This window comes from Scylla paramamosain, chromosome 22, assembly GCF_035594125.1.
Source record: "Scylla paramamosain isolate STU-SP2022 chromosome 22, ASM3559412v1, whole genome shotgun sequence".
NCBI classification, from domain to species: Eukaryota; Metazoa; Arthropoda; class Malacostraca; order Decapoda; family Portunidae; genus Scylla; species Scylla paramamosain.
Genome location: NC_087172.1, coordinates 4,842,501 through 4,857,500, shown reverse-complemented (window position 1 = coordinate 4,857,500; position 15,000 = coordinate 4,842,501). Strand labels below are relative to the sequence as shown.

Genomic DNA, 15,000 nt, shown 5'->3' with positions numbered 1-15,000 from the left:
CTCTCTCTCTCTCTCTCTCTCTCTCTCTCTCTCTCTCTCTCAATGCCAAAATTGTACATTCCTATGGTATTGTGCTGTAACTTCTTAATTGTATGGATAAACATTGGATATTATATTGAGAGAGAGAGAGAGAGAGAGAGAGAGAGAGAGAGAGAGAGAGAGAGAGAGAGAGAGAGAGAGAGAGAGAGAGAGAGAGAGAGAGAAACGTGTGTGTGTGTGTGTGTGTGTGTGTATGTGTGTGTGTGTGTGTGTGTGTGTGTGTGTGTGTGTGTGTGTGTGTGTGTGTGTGTGTGTGTGTGTGTGTGTATGTAGAAAGCTGAGGTGATTTCAATGCCATTAAAAACCAATCCATGAGATGACAAAGTAAATGTCTCAATGTAAACGACACACATACACACACACACACACACACACACACACACACACACACACACACACACACACACACACACACATGAACAAAGGCAAAAAACATAGAAGAAAATTTCTTATACTACTAGTGCTACTGCTGCTACTACTACTACTACTACTACTACTACTACTACTACTATCACCACCCCCAGTACTACTACTACTATTACTACTACTACTACTACCACTACTACTTAAATTACTACTACTACTACTACTACTACTATTACTACTACTGCTACTACTATTACTACTACTTGAATTATTATCGGCACACACACACACACATACACACACACACCGGGTTAGCAGCGCTGCTCGAAAGGTCGAAATGTGGAAGGAAAAAATAATAAATAAAGATCAAGTATCCAGTGGCAATGGGAAACTCTCTCTCTCTCTCTCTCTCTCTCTCTCTCTCTCTCTCTCTCTCTCTCTCTCTCTCTCTCTCTCTCTCTCTCTGGAGTAGGACACTTTTAAATCCTTTCACTTTCTCTATCTTTTGAAAATTCAGACCTTATTTTTTTAGCTCTTTTACTTAAACATATTCTTTTCTTTTTCTTTCATTCCCTTAATATGCAATTCTTCATTTACTTTTAATGTTATATCTTTCCTTTTTATTATCCCTTACCCCCTTATTTTTCTTTATCTCATTATTTTATTTTACTATGCATTATTTTCTCCTTTTGGTTTCTTACGTTACTTTCTTTTACTCTCTCTTATCTCCTTTTACTTTTACTATAAAATATTTTTTTCTTTTCTCTCTTATGTTACTTTCCTGCACTCTTTTCTACCTGTTCTTAATATCTTCCGTTAACTTAATCTGCAATTACTTATCAATTCCTACCCTTATTGCTCTCATTATACTCGTTTATATTATTTTCTCTCTCTTGTTACTGATTTTTTTATTCCTTTTTCGTCTTCCTTGAAAATTGCGATAATAATAATGGATAATAAAAAAAGAATTAATGAAAAAAATATATCATATATTTCAGGTGTGTGTGTGTGTGTGTGTGTGTGTGTGTGTGTGTGTGTGTGTGTGTGTGTGTGTGTGTGTGTGTGCTTACGTTATCTTTATTTACACAAGACTGATTTAAATTCATCATGTTTCGTTTCTTTGACTAAATTACTAGGTTTTCTTTCAACATGTATTGCGTGCGTGTGTGTGTGTGTGGGTGTGTGTGTGTGTGTGTGTGTGTGTGTGTGTGTGTGTGTGTGTGTGTGTGTGTGTGTGTGTGTGTGTGTGTGTGTGTGTGTGTGTGTGTGTGTGTTCTTGCGTTATCTTTATTTACACAAGACAAATTTAAATTCATCATGTCTCGTTCTTCGACTAAATTATTAGGTTTTCTTTCAATATGTATTGTGTGTGTGTGTGTGTGTGTGTGTGTGTGTGTGTGTGTGGGGCATCGCGAGAAAGGGCAGTGTTGGCATCATCCTTGACTTTTCCCTCCTGACACGACCTTGGGGTGAGACTGACGCGCCCGCCACCAGAGGACTCTCTCAGTCTGCCCTGCTCCTTCGCTCTTAGGAAATAACTGGCTTGCACTCACCCCTCCCCCGGCACACCGCCTCCATTTGAGAGTGAAAACGGTCTTAATATATTCTGGTTTCTATTTTCTTCCTCTTAACCTCTTCTCTCCCTCCAACACACCGCCTCCATTTGACTCGTATCTTCCCTCTCTTAGTCTTCCCTACTTACAGCTTTCCGCCCCCCATTTGATAATGAAAACGGTCTTAATCTTTTCTGGCATGCATCCTTCCCTCCCTTAGCCTTCCCTACCCACACACACAGCCTCCATTTGCGAGTGACAATGGCCTTAATCTTTCTTGTCATGCATTCTCCCTATCTTAAACTTCCCCCTTCAGCACAACGCCTCCATTTGAGAAAGAAAAATGTCAATCTTTCCTGGTGTTACGCACGGTTATGCGTGATTCGTATACCTGTTAACACCTTTTATTGTGTAAGGAACGAAGGTAAAATGTAGCAATAGGAATGCAGTACAGCTGGATTAGGCAGCCAAATGTTATATTTTTCCATCTATTTCTGGCAACAGTTAACATTTTTCTTACCAAATACCATCGATATTATTTAAGAGCAAGACAAAATCTACCTCTTCATTTTTTTTTTTTTTTTTTTTTACGAACAGTTTAATTTTCCAATCCATTCCTAATAAGAACCTAACATTATTTTTTTCACCACTCATAGAATTCGCAAGTTTTATTCAGTTAACGTATGGCGTGAGAAACATTCATCTTTATTCTTCTACGTTGTATGTACATCGCTAACTTTAGAGACTGAAGTTTATCGCAAATACTCAAATAAGGGATAATATCCTCTGCAATTCGTTCTACCTTTGTGTTCCTTTTGTATCCATGCAATAAAACTCATTACATTTGCTCTTCAAAAGCTTACAGTGGGAGAAAGTGGCTTATCGATTTCCATAATGAGTAACTTTTGTTTTTCCTTTCTTTTATAGTCCAGGTCAAGGCGGGTCGCTCCGTTCTGCGCGTGGGCAACAGTTGGTACACTGCAGTAGTCGCAAATGTGTTGTTCTGATCCTCTTTTGTTTTGCCGGGGGAACTGAGAAGGTTTATTGGCATCTATGGTCACTTTAGTTAATAGGGTTTGCAAATGAATGTGCGATAAACGATAGGAGACGTACTAAATGTGTTTTTGTGATACTCCTTTGTCTTAATAGGAGAGTCAGGGAAGTTTATTGGTATTTATGATCGGCTTAGTAGACGGATTTGTAAATGTAATACACAAAACAGTAAGAGACGTAGTAAATGTGTTTGTCCGATATTATTTTGTCTTGACAGGAAGTTAGGAAGGTTGACTGGTATTTATGATCGCTTTAGATGATAGATTTGTAAATGGTATACACAAGACAGTAAGCGATGTAGTAAATGTTTTTATCCGATGCTATTTTGTCTTAGCAGGAGGACTGGTAGGTTTACTGGTGTTCATGCTCGCTTTTGTTTTCTTGCTTTACTGATTGATAGAACTGGAAGAAGAATTCATAGCAGACGCCAAGAAACGAGTTTAATATTTTCTTAAACTTTTTTTCTTTTGGCAGCAGATTGGGGAAGTATATTGATGTTACTGATGGATTTAGTTCATGTTTTGAGTGAATAAACGCATGTATGTCTGAATCAGGCAATAAAACAACACGAAGACATAAATATAAGTAAATGAATATATAAAACAAAGACAAGGAAATTAAACAGATGATGTAAGAAACTGTGTAACGAGCTTCATTCACCGAGTGTCAAGAGGTGGTGGTGGTGGTGGAAGGGCAAAGATAACACACACACACACACACACACACACACACACACACACACACACACACACAATCAATAGGCAATGGTGGAGGTAGCACATACATAAAAGGTAAACACACGCACACACACGCACACACACACACACACACACACACACACACACACACACACACACACATACGGCTAAGTAAAAAACATCTATTTAACATTCTCTCTCGCCACACTCCAGGTGTCTTACTCTGCCTCATGTGTCGTCTCTGGGTCCGTCCTTGAGATGTATAACACTGTATTGGAGCGAAAAGGAGGAACAGCTGATTGTGGTCTGTTTAAGCGAACACACACACACACACACACACAAGCACACACAGACACACACACACACACACACACACACACACACACACACACACACACACACACACACACACACACACACACAAGCACACACAGACACACACACACAGTACACTCACCGACTCATCCACCTTCTTCACGATAAACTTCCTGATGCAGCCGTTGTCCAGGTTAGCAAGCGTGAAGATCTCGCTCTCCTGAAACACAAGTAAATAAACCGTTACATTAGGGTACTTTTTTTTTATATACTTTATTCTTTCTTTTTTGCTACATAGACTCTCTCTCTCTCTCTCTCTCTCTCTCTCTCTCTCTCTCTCTCTCTCTCTCTCTCTCTCTCTCTCTCTCTCTCTCTCTCTCTCTCTAAGGATATTTGATTACGCGGTACAAGTATTTTAAGATCTGGAACTAGACAGATACTAAATAATCTACATCTATTTTATTATTATTATTATTATATTATTATTATTATTATTATTATTATTATTATTATTATTATTATTATTATTATCATCATCATCATCATTTATTATTTATTTATTTTTTTTCTTTTTTGCCCTCCCATATTCTAAAATAAGTAAATAAATAAAGTACATACATGCACACATTCAATGACTATTCACTCACGATGTATTGAAAAAAGTGCCTGAATTCATACCAGTGACATGTTCATTCTTTCAAGGACGCCCTCCAGGAAGCTTAAATATTTGTGCCGGGTAAACGAGTGTACGATAACACAACACGGAAGATTGTGAGGAGAATATTCCGGGAAAGAAAATATTACGTAACTGGTTCTACATTTGACTTCTTTTATAAGGGGACTGGCATGTGTTCAGAGGGCATTTTTTAAATTTATTAATCTATTTATTTATTTTATTCATTTACTTTTTTTGTTTGTTTTGTTTTTTTGTTGTCCTTAGATCACTTCTTACATAAAAAAAAAAAGCATAAAAAATCTAGTGTTGAAAGGAAAAGTGGCAAAATTCCGAGAACAGTATTACTACTTTACGTGCAGCATAATGTACATAATTGTGAAACGCGGGTAGTCAGTGAAGGGGCCAAGTCAAGGATTAGAGAAGGTAGCTGTGACCTTCCCTCCAGTGGTGATCAGTATGGCACCACACGGCACGGTGTTCTCAGTCGTTTTGTCACCCTATCTCTTACTTTTCAACTGGCGGGAGTGAAAGTTATTAGGGGTTTGAGAGATGTTTATATGATTCTAATAGTAGTTTGACAAGATTCTACACCATCAGTAAGAAAACCAGCCTTGAGAACACGACGTATCATGTGTAGCTCTGATTCGAGTGGTAGATGAATGGAATTGACTCAGTAATCATGTTGTAAGTGCCGAGTCATCAGGGAGCTTTAAAAGAAGGTTAGATAAATTTATGGATGAGGATGACAGGTGGAAATAGACAGTTAGGTTTCATGCAAGAACTGCACCGTGAAGGCCTAACGGTTTCTTGCAGCTTCCCCTATTTTCTTAGATTCTTGTTATGTTATGTTTTTATCAATATACAGCATACAAGCTTACTTCTTAAAAGACCTGAGCGTTCATTAGTACAATTTTCATAGGCTACAGAGTGGACTACTTGGGTTCCTGCGAGGCTGCCCAGACTGATAATGCTGAATCCTTTTTGTACACTATGAATTTCAATGGGATTTCTAAATAAGTATGTATCTTATTGTATATGCACTGTAATGAGTTAAGAGCGCTAGTTACATATTTATAAGAGTACTGCCATCGTACCAGTCTTATTATTATGCCAGCTACATATTTCTAGGAGTTTCACATTGCTTCATACTAGCGTCTTATTACACATCTTTCTACATATAACTGGTAGTCACGCCTTACCATTTCCTAGAACTTTAGGGGGCGAGTGTAGCAAACATTTTTTCTTAGGTTCTGGGAATGTTTACCGTGTCGCAACTTAGCAGCGAGAATAAATGATTAAACTCCTAACAAACATGACATATTCGTCCTTTGGTATTATTTTACAGCCTCACCACTTAATTAACTCCTAGAAGTAAATAAGTCATAAATATACTTAGCTATAAAAGAAGTAGGCTTTTACTTTCACCTGCACACACACACACACACACACACACACACACACACACACACACACACACACACACACTACCCGCTCTTTCAGCCTATACAGAAAATTATCATTGGAGTTTTCAATTGTGTACATACAATTAAATAAGGTGATGGTTTAACTAGAAGTTTTCATCATTAATGGGAGAAACATGAGAACACGACTAATCACATCTGTGGCCTTAGAAAATAGTCCTACTGAGAACACGGGCCACTGTCCTTCCTCGACACGTCATCACCTACACTCGCCTCAGCACTCCCTCTGTCTCGGTCACGACTCCTGTCCAGCTGACCAACCCACCAGCCAGCCAGCCAGCCAGCCACTTAGTCAGTTAGTTAGTCAGTCAGTCAGTCAGTCACTCACTCACTCAGCCAGCCAGCCAGCCAGCCAGCCAGCCAGCCAATCAGCCAGTCAGCCATTTAGCCAGCCAGCCAGCCAGCCAGCCTGCCAGCCAGCCAGCCTGCCAGCCAGCCTCTGTGGCCTTAGAAAATAGTCTTACTGAGAACACGGGCCACTGTCCTTCCTCGACACGTCATCACCTACACTCGCCTCAGCACTCCCTCTGTCTCGGTCACGACTCCTGTCCAGCTGACCAATCCACCAGCCAGACAGCCAGCCAGCCACTTAGTCAGTCAGTCAGTCAGTCAGTCAGTCAGTCAGTCAGTCAGTCAGTCAGTCAGTCAGTCAGTCAGTCACTCAGCCAGCCAGCCAGCCAGCCAATCAGCCAGTCAGCCATTTACCCAGCCAGCCACTTAGCCAGCCAGCCAGGCAGGCAGGCAGGCAGGCAGTCAGTCGACGAGTTAGCCAGCCAGCCAGCCAGCCAGCTAGCCAGCCAGCCAGCCAACCAGCCAGCCAGCCAACCAGCCAGCCAACGAGTCAGTCAGCGAGTCAGCAAACTAACCAACCAACCAACCAACCAGCCAGCCAGCCAGCCAGCCTGCCAGCCAGCCTGCCAGCCAGCCAGCGAGTCAGTCAGCGAGTCAGCAAGCCAACCAGCCAGCCAGCCAGCCAGCCAGAGAGTCAGGCAGTCAGCGAGTCAGCCAGCCAGCCAGCTAGCCAGCCAGTCAGCGAGTCAACGAGTCAGCCAGCCACCCAGTGAATCAGCCAATCAGCGAGTCAGCCAGCCAATGCAAGTTTTTTTTTTTTTTTTTTTGTCTTTTTATTAATTTCTGAACGGCTGAAACACGTTCTGTGAGGCACTCTCGTAAAAAAGCCGACAAGGCCCGCCAGCAGGAAATGTCAACAGCAGCAGCAGCAGCAGTAGACACTCACCTTCTCGTTTTCTTTCGTCACTCTGAACTTCTTAAGCAGACCGAGAAGGTCCCCGCCCTGCAAAGGACAAGAGAGGAGGGTTAGCATTGCGTTATAAATTGTTCGCATGGATTAGAATTATAGTAACGAGGATAAGAACTGTAAAGGATTTGTTAAAATAAGGGATCCAAGGTGACAGAGAGAGAGAGAGAGAGAGAGAGAGAGAGAGAGAGAGAGAGAGAGAGAGAGAGAGAGAGAGAGAGAGAGAGAGAGAGAGAGAGAGACGTACTTGAAAATATAAATACATATACAGCATTCTTGGCAGCACTAAGAGGAAATTCCTTATCCATGCACTCACTCACGCCACGACAACACACACACACACACACACACACACACACACACACACACACACACATCCTACCCTCTTTACTTCCTGCAAATCTTCCTCCACAGAACAACCCCACGCATCCTTCTCCTCCTCCTCCTCCTCCTCCTCCTCCTCCTCCTCCTCCTCCTCCTCCTCCTCCTTGCCACATCCTCCAAAACTGGATCTACTCTGTCAGCGTCTCCGTCAGCAAGACAGAGAAGAATAGAAATGATGAAGTGTGAAGGAGAAAAGGAGAACAGAAGAACAGGGGAGAGGGGAATGAGTGGACAGTGAGGAGGATAAGTGAAGAATAAACATGAGAAAGGACAGAAAAGTGTGGAAGGAGAGACGTGAAGAACAGAAGAAGAGGAGGAGGAAGGGAATGAAGGAATGAAGTAAGGACAACAATGGAAGATAAACGTGGAAAGAAAGAAAAGAAGAGGGGATCGAAATAATGAGAAATGAAGAAGAGGAGGGAATGGAAGGATAAAATTAGGAGAAATTGATTAGAAAGAAAATAGAGAGGTGGAATAACGCAATGGATTGAAGAGAAGATAGACTGGAAAGATAGAAAGAACGAGGAATGAAGCACAACAGGAAGAGAAGAATGGAAATATAGACTGGGGAGAAGGAGAATAAGGAAGAAAAAGGAATGAAGAGATAATGAGTGAAGGAGAACAAGAGGGAAATGCAAGGATGGAGAAAAGAGAAGAATAAAAAAAAGAGAAGAAAAAGAGAAATGAGGCGACTGGAAAAGGACTGAGTTGGAAGAAAGAGAACAGGGAAGAGAAAAGAAATGAAGTGATAGAAGGGAAGGATAAGGAGTGAAGGAGAACAAGTGGTGGACAGAGGGAAAGGAGAGGAGAAGGGAGGGGAAGGGAGGGGAGGGGGAGTGAGAGTGAGAGGAAGTGTACCTAGTCTTGGCGTTGTAAACAAGGCTAATCAATTAGAGGTTGTTTACACTTCAACTGAAAACAGGACGGTCAGGCGAAACTTCTCCTCCTCCTCCTCCTCCTCCTCCTGTTTTTCCCCTCTTCTTCGTTCTCTTCCTCTTCCTCCACCGAGCATCAAATCGATTAATCAACCCTCTTCCATTTCCTCTCCTCCTCCACCTCTTATTCTTATTTTTTTCCTCTTTCTCCTTTCCTTTCTCTTCCTCCTCCTCCTATTCGTGCTCTTCCTTAGCCTCTAACTTCTCCTCAACATCAAACTTCTCTCTCTTAACCTGCTCTTCCTCTTATTCCTCCTTTCCTCTCTCTTCCTCCTCCTCCTCCTCCTGCTCTTCCTCCTCCTCCTCCTTAACACCACGCCTCTCTCTCATAACCTCTCTGTCACTCATAACTACACACGAAATAACAGGACAATCAAGCCTGCTAATATAAACAAAGCTGATAAACAGTAAGATGAATTTATGAACGTACGAGGAAGCATAAAATAATAATAAAAAAAAAGGTTAATACTAATGAGGTTAAGGGAAGTAAAAATATGTGTAGGAGTTTTTGCTTAAAATTTTTACTGGTTTTAATATGCAATGGTAGTGGATATTGTAGAAAGTTGTTTTTTTATTTATTTATCTGTTCAATTATTTATTTATATATATTTTTGTTTGGTTGATTCTTTTGCTGTTTTTGGTCATTCTTTGTTAATATTCAGCGCAGAGACTATAACACAAGCGAGAGAGAGAGAGAGAGAGAGAGAGAGAGAGAGAGAGAGAGAGAGAGAGAGAGAGAGAGAGAGAGAGAGAGAGAGTATATACATATGCATCGTCTTATCTTGCTCTCAATTCAGCTACACATTTTAAAAACATTCCCTCCACCTCTTCCTCATTAAAATTCCCTTCACTTCCCCATCACCATTACAAGGAAGCAAATTTTGTCTCTCCTTAGGCTGCATAATTAATTTAAGACACTGCACTGCTAAAAAAAAAAAAATATATATATTTAAAAAAGGCACAACAGGAAAATAAAGTCACTTCAGGGAAAAAGTAAACATGTCATCTCGAGGCACTTTTACTGAGAAAAGGAAAGAAAGGAAAAGCAGGGAGGGAAATAAGACATGAATAGTGATGAGTAAATGAACAAGGAAAGAAATATACTCAGAAGTGCAGGAAAAAAGAAACAATAAAAGAAAGAAAAGAAGGACAGGAAAGAAAAACACAAGGCAAAATAAAGATGATAAAGAGACAGATAGTAGCAAATAAATTGGTGAATAAATAGATAATTAAGACGAATATAACAAAGGAAGTAACAATAAAACAATAAAGAAGGAAAAGAATGGGAGTATTGAAAGAAGTAGCAGTGAATTATGAGTAAACAAGTGAATAAATGAATAAACAAATATGTAAATCAAATGTCAAGGAAATGCAGAACAAAAGCGGAAAAATACAACAGGAGAGAGAAAAAAAGAAAGAAAATAAGACAATAAATAGGAATACGGATATGCGAATAAATACCAAGAATAATAAAAAATGGAATATTATTAAAAGAAACGGAACAAAAGAGAAAAGAAAAGAACAATCCAAAATGATAAGAAAAAAAATAGACAGGAATATCAATTAACAAAAAACAAGAATAAGTAGAGGAATAGAAAATTATATATATATAAAAAAAAAAGAGAATGAAAGAGAAGGAAAGAAGAACAATCCAGAGAGAGAGAGAGAGAGAGAGAGAGAGAGAGAGAGAGAGAGAGAGAGAGAGAGAGAGAGAGAGAGAGAGAGAGAGAGAGAGAGAGAGAGAGTTGAAAAGATGCAGTAAATTAGATTCATATGGACGAATTAAAAAGTAAAAAGTCTAAAAATGTTACAGAAAAGAAGTGGACAAATGCTTAATAAAGGTGAAAAAGATTAAAGAAAGAAAGAAAAAAGAAGATACAAAAGTTAACAATAGATAAATTTTTGTATGAAATTCAAGGTTACGCAAATACGAGGTGTTAGCTCTCTCTCTCTCTCTCTCTCTCTCTCTCTCTCTCTCTCTCTCTCTCTCTCTCTCTCTCTCTCTCTCCTCTCTCTCTCTCTCTCTCTTTCTCTCTCTCTCTCTCTCTCTCTCTCTCTCTCTCCCATCCTTTCTTATCTCTATCTCTTCTTCTCTCCTTTCCTTTTATCCATTCCCAACACATCCCACATCATCATCTCGCCTCCCCATACCTCCCTCCCCACGCCTTTCACTCCTCCTCTTCCCCATTGTTCCTCTAACTCACCTGTACTCCCGTCTACCTGTCCCTCCTCTCCCTACCTGTCCTTTTGTATCTTCCTTTCTCTCCTTCGTTCATTCCTTGCCTCCATCTCTCCTGTTCATTCCTGCCCTTCTTCTTCCTCTCTCATCCTGTACTCCAGCCTTCTTAGTACATCTTTGCAGTCCCCTTCCCTCCCCTCTCTCTCTCTCTCTCTCTCTGTGTGTGTGTGTGTGTGTGTGTGTGTGTGTGTGTGTGTGTGTGTGTACTTTCTTTCCTGGTTATTTGGTACGTTACTTAGCTGTTGTTGTTGTTGGTGGTGGTGGTGGTGATGGTGTTCTCGTTGTTGTTACTATTATAATTAATTTTCTCCAACCGGTGATAAACTAGTTATATAATCTCAAAGCAACCAATTACATTATTTTTGGGTTGCTGCTGCTATTATTGGTGGTGGCGTATGTGATGGTGGTAGTGGCGGCGGTGGTGGTGGTGGAGGTGGTGGCGGTGGTGGCTGAGGTCCGTAGAGTTTATCAACAGTCTACTTATGTTTTTCCATACAAATTACATAACTCTCTCTCTCTCTCTCTCTCTCTCTCTCTCTCTCTCTCTCTCTCTCTCTCTCTCTCTCTCCTACCATGTACGTAAGATTCTAAAATTATGTGCACACAAATTCAAGGCTGTCGCGAAGTCTTGACTTGGTACACACACATATCAAGTACGTACATGTGTGTGTGTGTGTGTGTGTGTGTGTGTGTGTGTGTGTGTGTGTGTGTGTGTGTATGTGTGTGTGTGTGTGTGTGTGTGTGTGTGTGTGTGTGTGTGTGTGTGTGTGTGTGTGTGTGTGTGTGTGTGTGTGTGTGTGTGTGTGTGTGTGTGTGTGTGTGTGTGTGTGTGTGTGTGTGTGTGTACGTAGGTTCCCGGATGCCGCGGGCCTGACGTCACGGCTGAGGCAAGAACAACGCTGGCAAAACTTCATTACTGCTTACCTGCTGCCTTCTGCCTGCCAACCTTGACGCGCGCGCGCGCACGCACACACACACACACACACACACACACACACACACACACACACACACACACACACACACACACACACACACACACACACACACACACACACACACACACACACACACACATACACACACACTACTTTCCAAGTTTCTATTTCACGTACTGTTTCATTTAACTTTGTGCATGTATGTGTGTGTGTGTGTGTGTGTGTGTGTGTGTGTGTGTGTGTGTGTGTGCAGGACCCGTTGGTCATGTCTCGCCACTCGCCACAAAGGATAATGTCATGTGTTGTGAGCTGGGACTTCCGCACATCCCGTCCACACACACACACATACACACACACACACACACACACACACACACACACACACACACACACACACACACACCTGTCGCCTTCCTTCACTCCTACCTCCTGTAACCTCACCACCCTCACCCACACTTATACATCCACATTCCTAACTCTCACCCACTCCCACCCACTAACGCCAACATCCACTTAGCCCCGCCCACTCCTCCTCCGCCCACCTGCCGCAAGACTGAAGGAGGCACAAGGGAAGTTCCTCATCTTGACGACAACTGGGCCACCAATCACTTGACGGGGCCACACCTCGGCCAGACAAGCTGGAGTAATACTCGTAGTAGTAGTAGTAGTAGTAGTAGTAGTTGTTGTTGTTGTTGTGGTGGCGGTGGTGGTTATAGTACTAATAGTAGCAGTAGTAATAGCAGTAGTAGTAGTAGTAGTAGTAGTAGTAGTAGTAGTAGTAGTAGTAATTTGACCTGTAGTAACTTCATCATGATAATAATAATGGTGATGATGGCAACTTTGATAAAGATGATAATAACAATAATAATAATAATAATAATAATAATAATAATAATAATAATAATAATAATAATAATAATAATAATAATAATAATAATAATAATGGTTCTGCTGAGTAGGAAGTGTTTAGTGAGTCACGAAAAGAGAGAGAGAGAGAGAGAGAGAGAGAGAGAGAGAGAGAGAGAGAGAGAGAGAGAGAGAGAGAGAGAGAGAGAGAGAGATGCAGAGATACCCACCTTCCCCCGTTCTTTCCAACTCACACAGACAGTCACGAAGAAGGAAGATACTTTTCTGCTTCACTTTACACCTTTATTCCTTTTTATAACGTTATTCTCTCTTCTCTTTACCTACATCTGTATTTCCGGATTTTGCCTTCTATTTTTACGTATCTCACTCTCAGTCTTTTCATAATGCTGGAGAAAATATAAGAGGGCTGAAAAAAGAGCAAGATTTAAGAGGATTAAGAGAAAGATTGAGAACTAACAGGATTAGAGGTAAGAAAAAGATATGATAGGACTGAGGGAAAGAGGAAGAGTAATGAAGGCTAAAGGAAAAGGATAACATAGTAAATAGTGATGCAGGAGAGAAGGATGGTTAACAGAACTGAAAGAAAGAGGGGAGTTAACAGGGATGAAGGAAGGAAGAGCAATTAGAGATACTGAAGGAAAGTAAAGTAATAAACGAATTGCTAACGGTGGCTGGAAGTTTGGAAAAAAAAAAATCGAAAATGCTTCTGTTTCTAGGTCCATTATCTCTGAAACGAAAGGGAAAGGAAAGGGTTGAAGAAAGAGGGAAGAGTGGAACAAGACAGATGAAGTGGAGACATTGAAGTTTACGTATAAGAATGAAAAGAAATTAAAGAAGTCTTGGTGAAAGAGGAAAGGAAAAAGGTGAGAGAGATTAAGACACTGAAGTTTACGTATGAAAATGGAAATAAAAATCAAACAAGGCTTGAAGAAAGAGCGAAGAAGAAGTTGAGGCACTGAAATTCACGCACAAGAATGAAAATAAAAATTGAAGAAAGAGAAAAAGAGAAATTAGAGAGGTCACGTATAAAAGAATAAAATAAATGACTAAAAAACGCGTGGAGAAAGATGGAGGAAGAACAAATCAGAGAGAGAGAGAGAGAGAGAGAGAGAGAGAGAGAGAGAGAGAGAGAGAGAGAGAGAGAGAGAGAGAGAGGCGAAGGTGAGTCACATAAGTTTACGTATCAGAATTTAAAAAAAAATAAGCAACTCTTGAAGAAATAGGAAAGGAGAAACAAAAGAAAACTTCACGAATAAGAATAAAAATAAATGACAAAAGAGCGAGTGAAGAAAGACAGAAGGAAGAACAAGACAGACAGAGAGAGAGAGAGAGAGAGAGAGGCTAAGTTTACGTATCCGAATAGAAAAAAACAAAAAAAAACATAAGGAATGCTTGAAGAAATACAAAAGGAGAAACTAAAAAAAACTTCACGTATAAAAATAAAAGAGAAATAACTATAGAACGCGTGGAGAAAGAAAGAGAGAAGAAGAAACAAGACAGAGAGAAGGAGCAGAAGTTGAGTCACACAAGTTTACGGATCCGAATTAAAGAAAAAAACAAAAAAAAACAAAAAAACAAGGCAAGGGAGGACGGACGCAGTTACCTGTCTGCGCCTCGGTCTGACCTTTACCTGAGTTCGTGACGCTACATAAAACTCGACCAATTTGTTGTTTGAGCTTCCACGGTAAGTTTTACGAAGCATTGCAGACACTGTACCATTGTTTCTTCATCGCTTATTGCCCCGAGCTGCCATCACTTAGCACGTGTATTGATTTAGACTGAATAATGAGGTACTTGTTTTTTTCCCCCTCCCTGGTGGTGAAGGAAGGGAAGGAAATGAGACGTGTGAATGGGGTTTAATGGAAGGAAGGAAGGAGAGGAGATGAGAGAGCTAAAGGGAGATGTTGAAAGAAGGAAAGAGTAAACACACTGGACGAACAGAAAGGAACAACAGTAAATGAGGTAATTAAAGTAAGAGAAGAAGAATAAATGGATTAGAAGAACGGGGTAAGAGGAAGGGGAGGAAAATTATAAGGGAGGAGACTCGAGAGAGGTAAGGAGGGAGATGAAAGTAAACTGGAAGAGCGAAGAAAAAAACAAGGAGATGAAAAGTTGGGAAGGAGAATGAAGGAAAGAAGGGGGTTAAATAAAGTAGGTTAGAAGAACGGAAAAGAGTAAGTGAACTGGAAGAAAGACGT

General features: G+C 40.7%; 1 protein-coding gene across 8 annotated transcripts in view; it reads right to left on the bottom strand.

Annotated features, from left to right (window-relative positions):
- The window catches only part of LOC135111464 (uncharacterized), a 176,557-nt gene that overhangs the window by 30,710 nt on the left and 130,847 nt on the right, over positions 1-15,000 (bottom strand). For all 8 annotated transcript variants that reach the window (XM_064024763.1, XM_064024759.1, XM_064024766.1 and 5 more), the window contains 2 exons: positions 7,419-7,475; positions 4,167-4,244 (listed from right to left, as the gene is read on the bottom strand). In XM_064024763.1, coding sequence (XP_063880833.1) covers positions 4,167-4,244; positions 7,419-7,475 — 135 coding nt within the window. The remainder of the gene's footprint in view (positions 1-4,166; positions 4,245-7,418; positions 7,476-15,000) is intronic.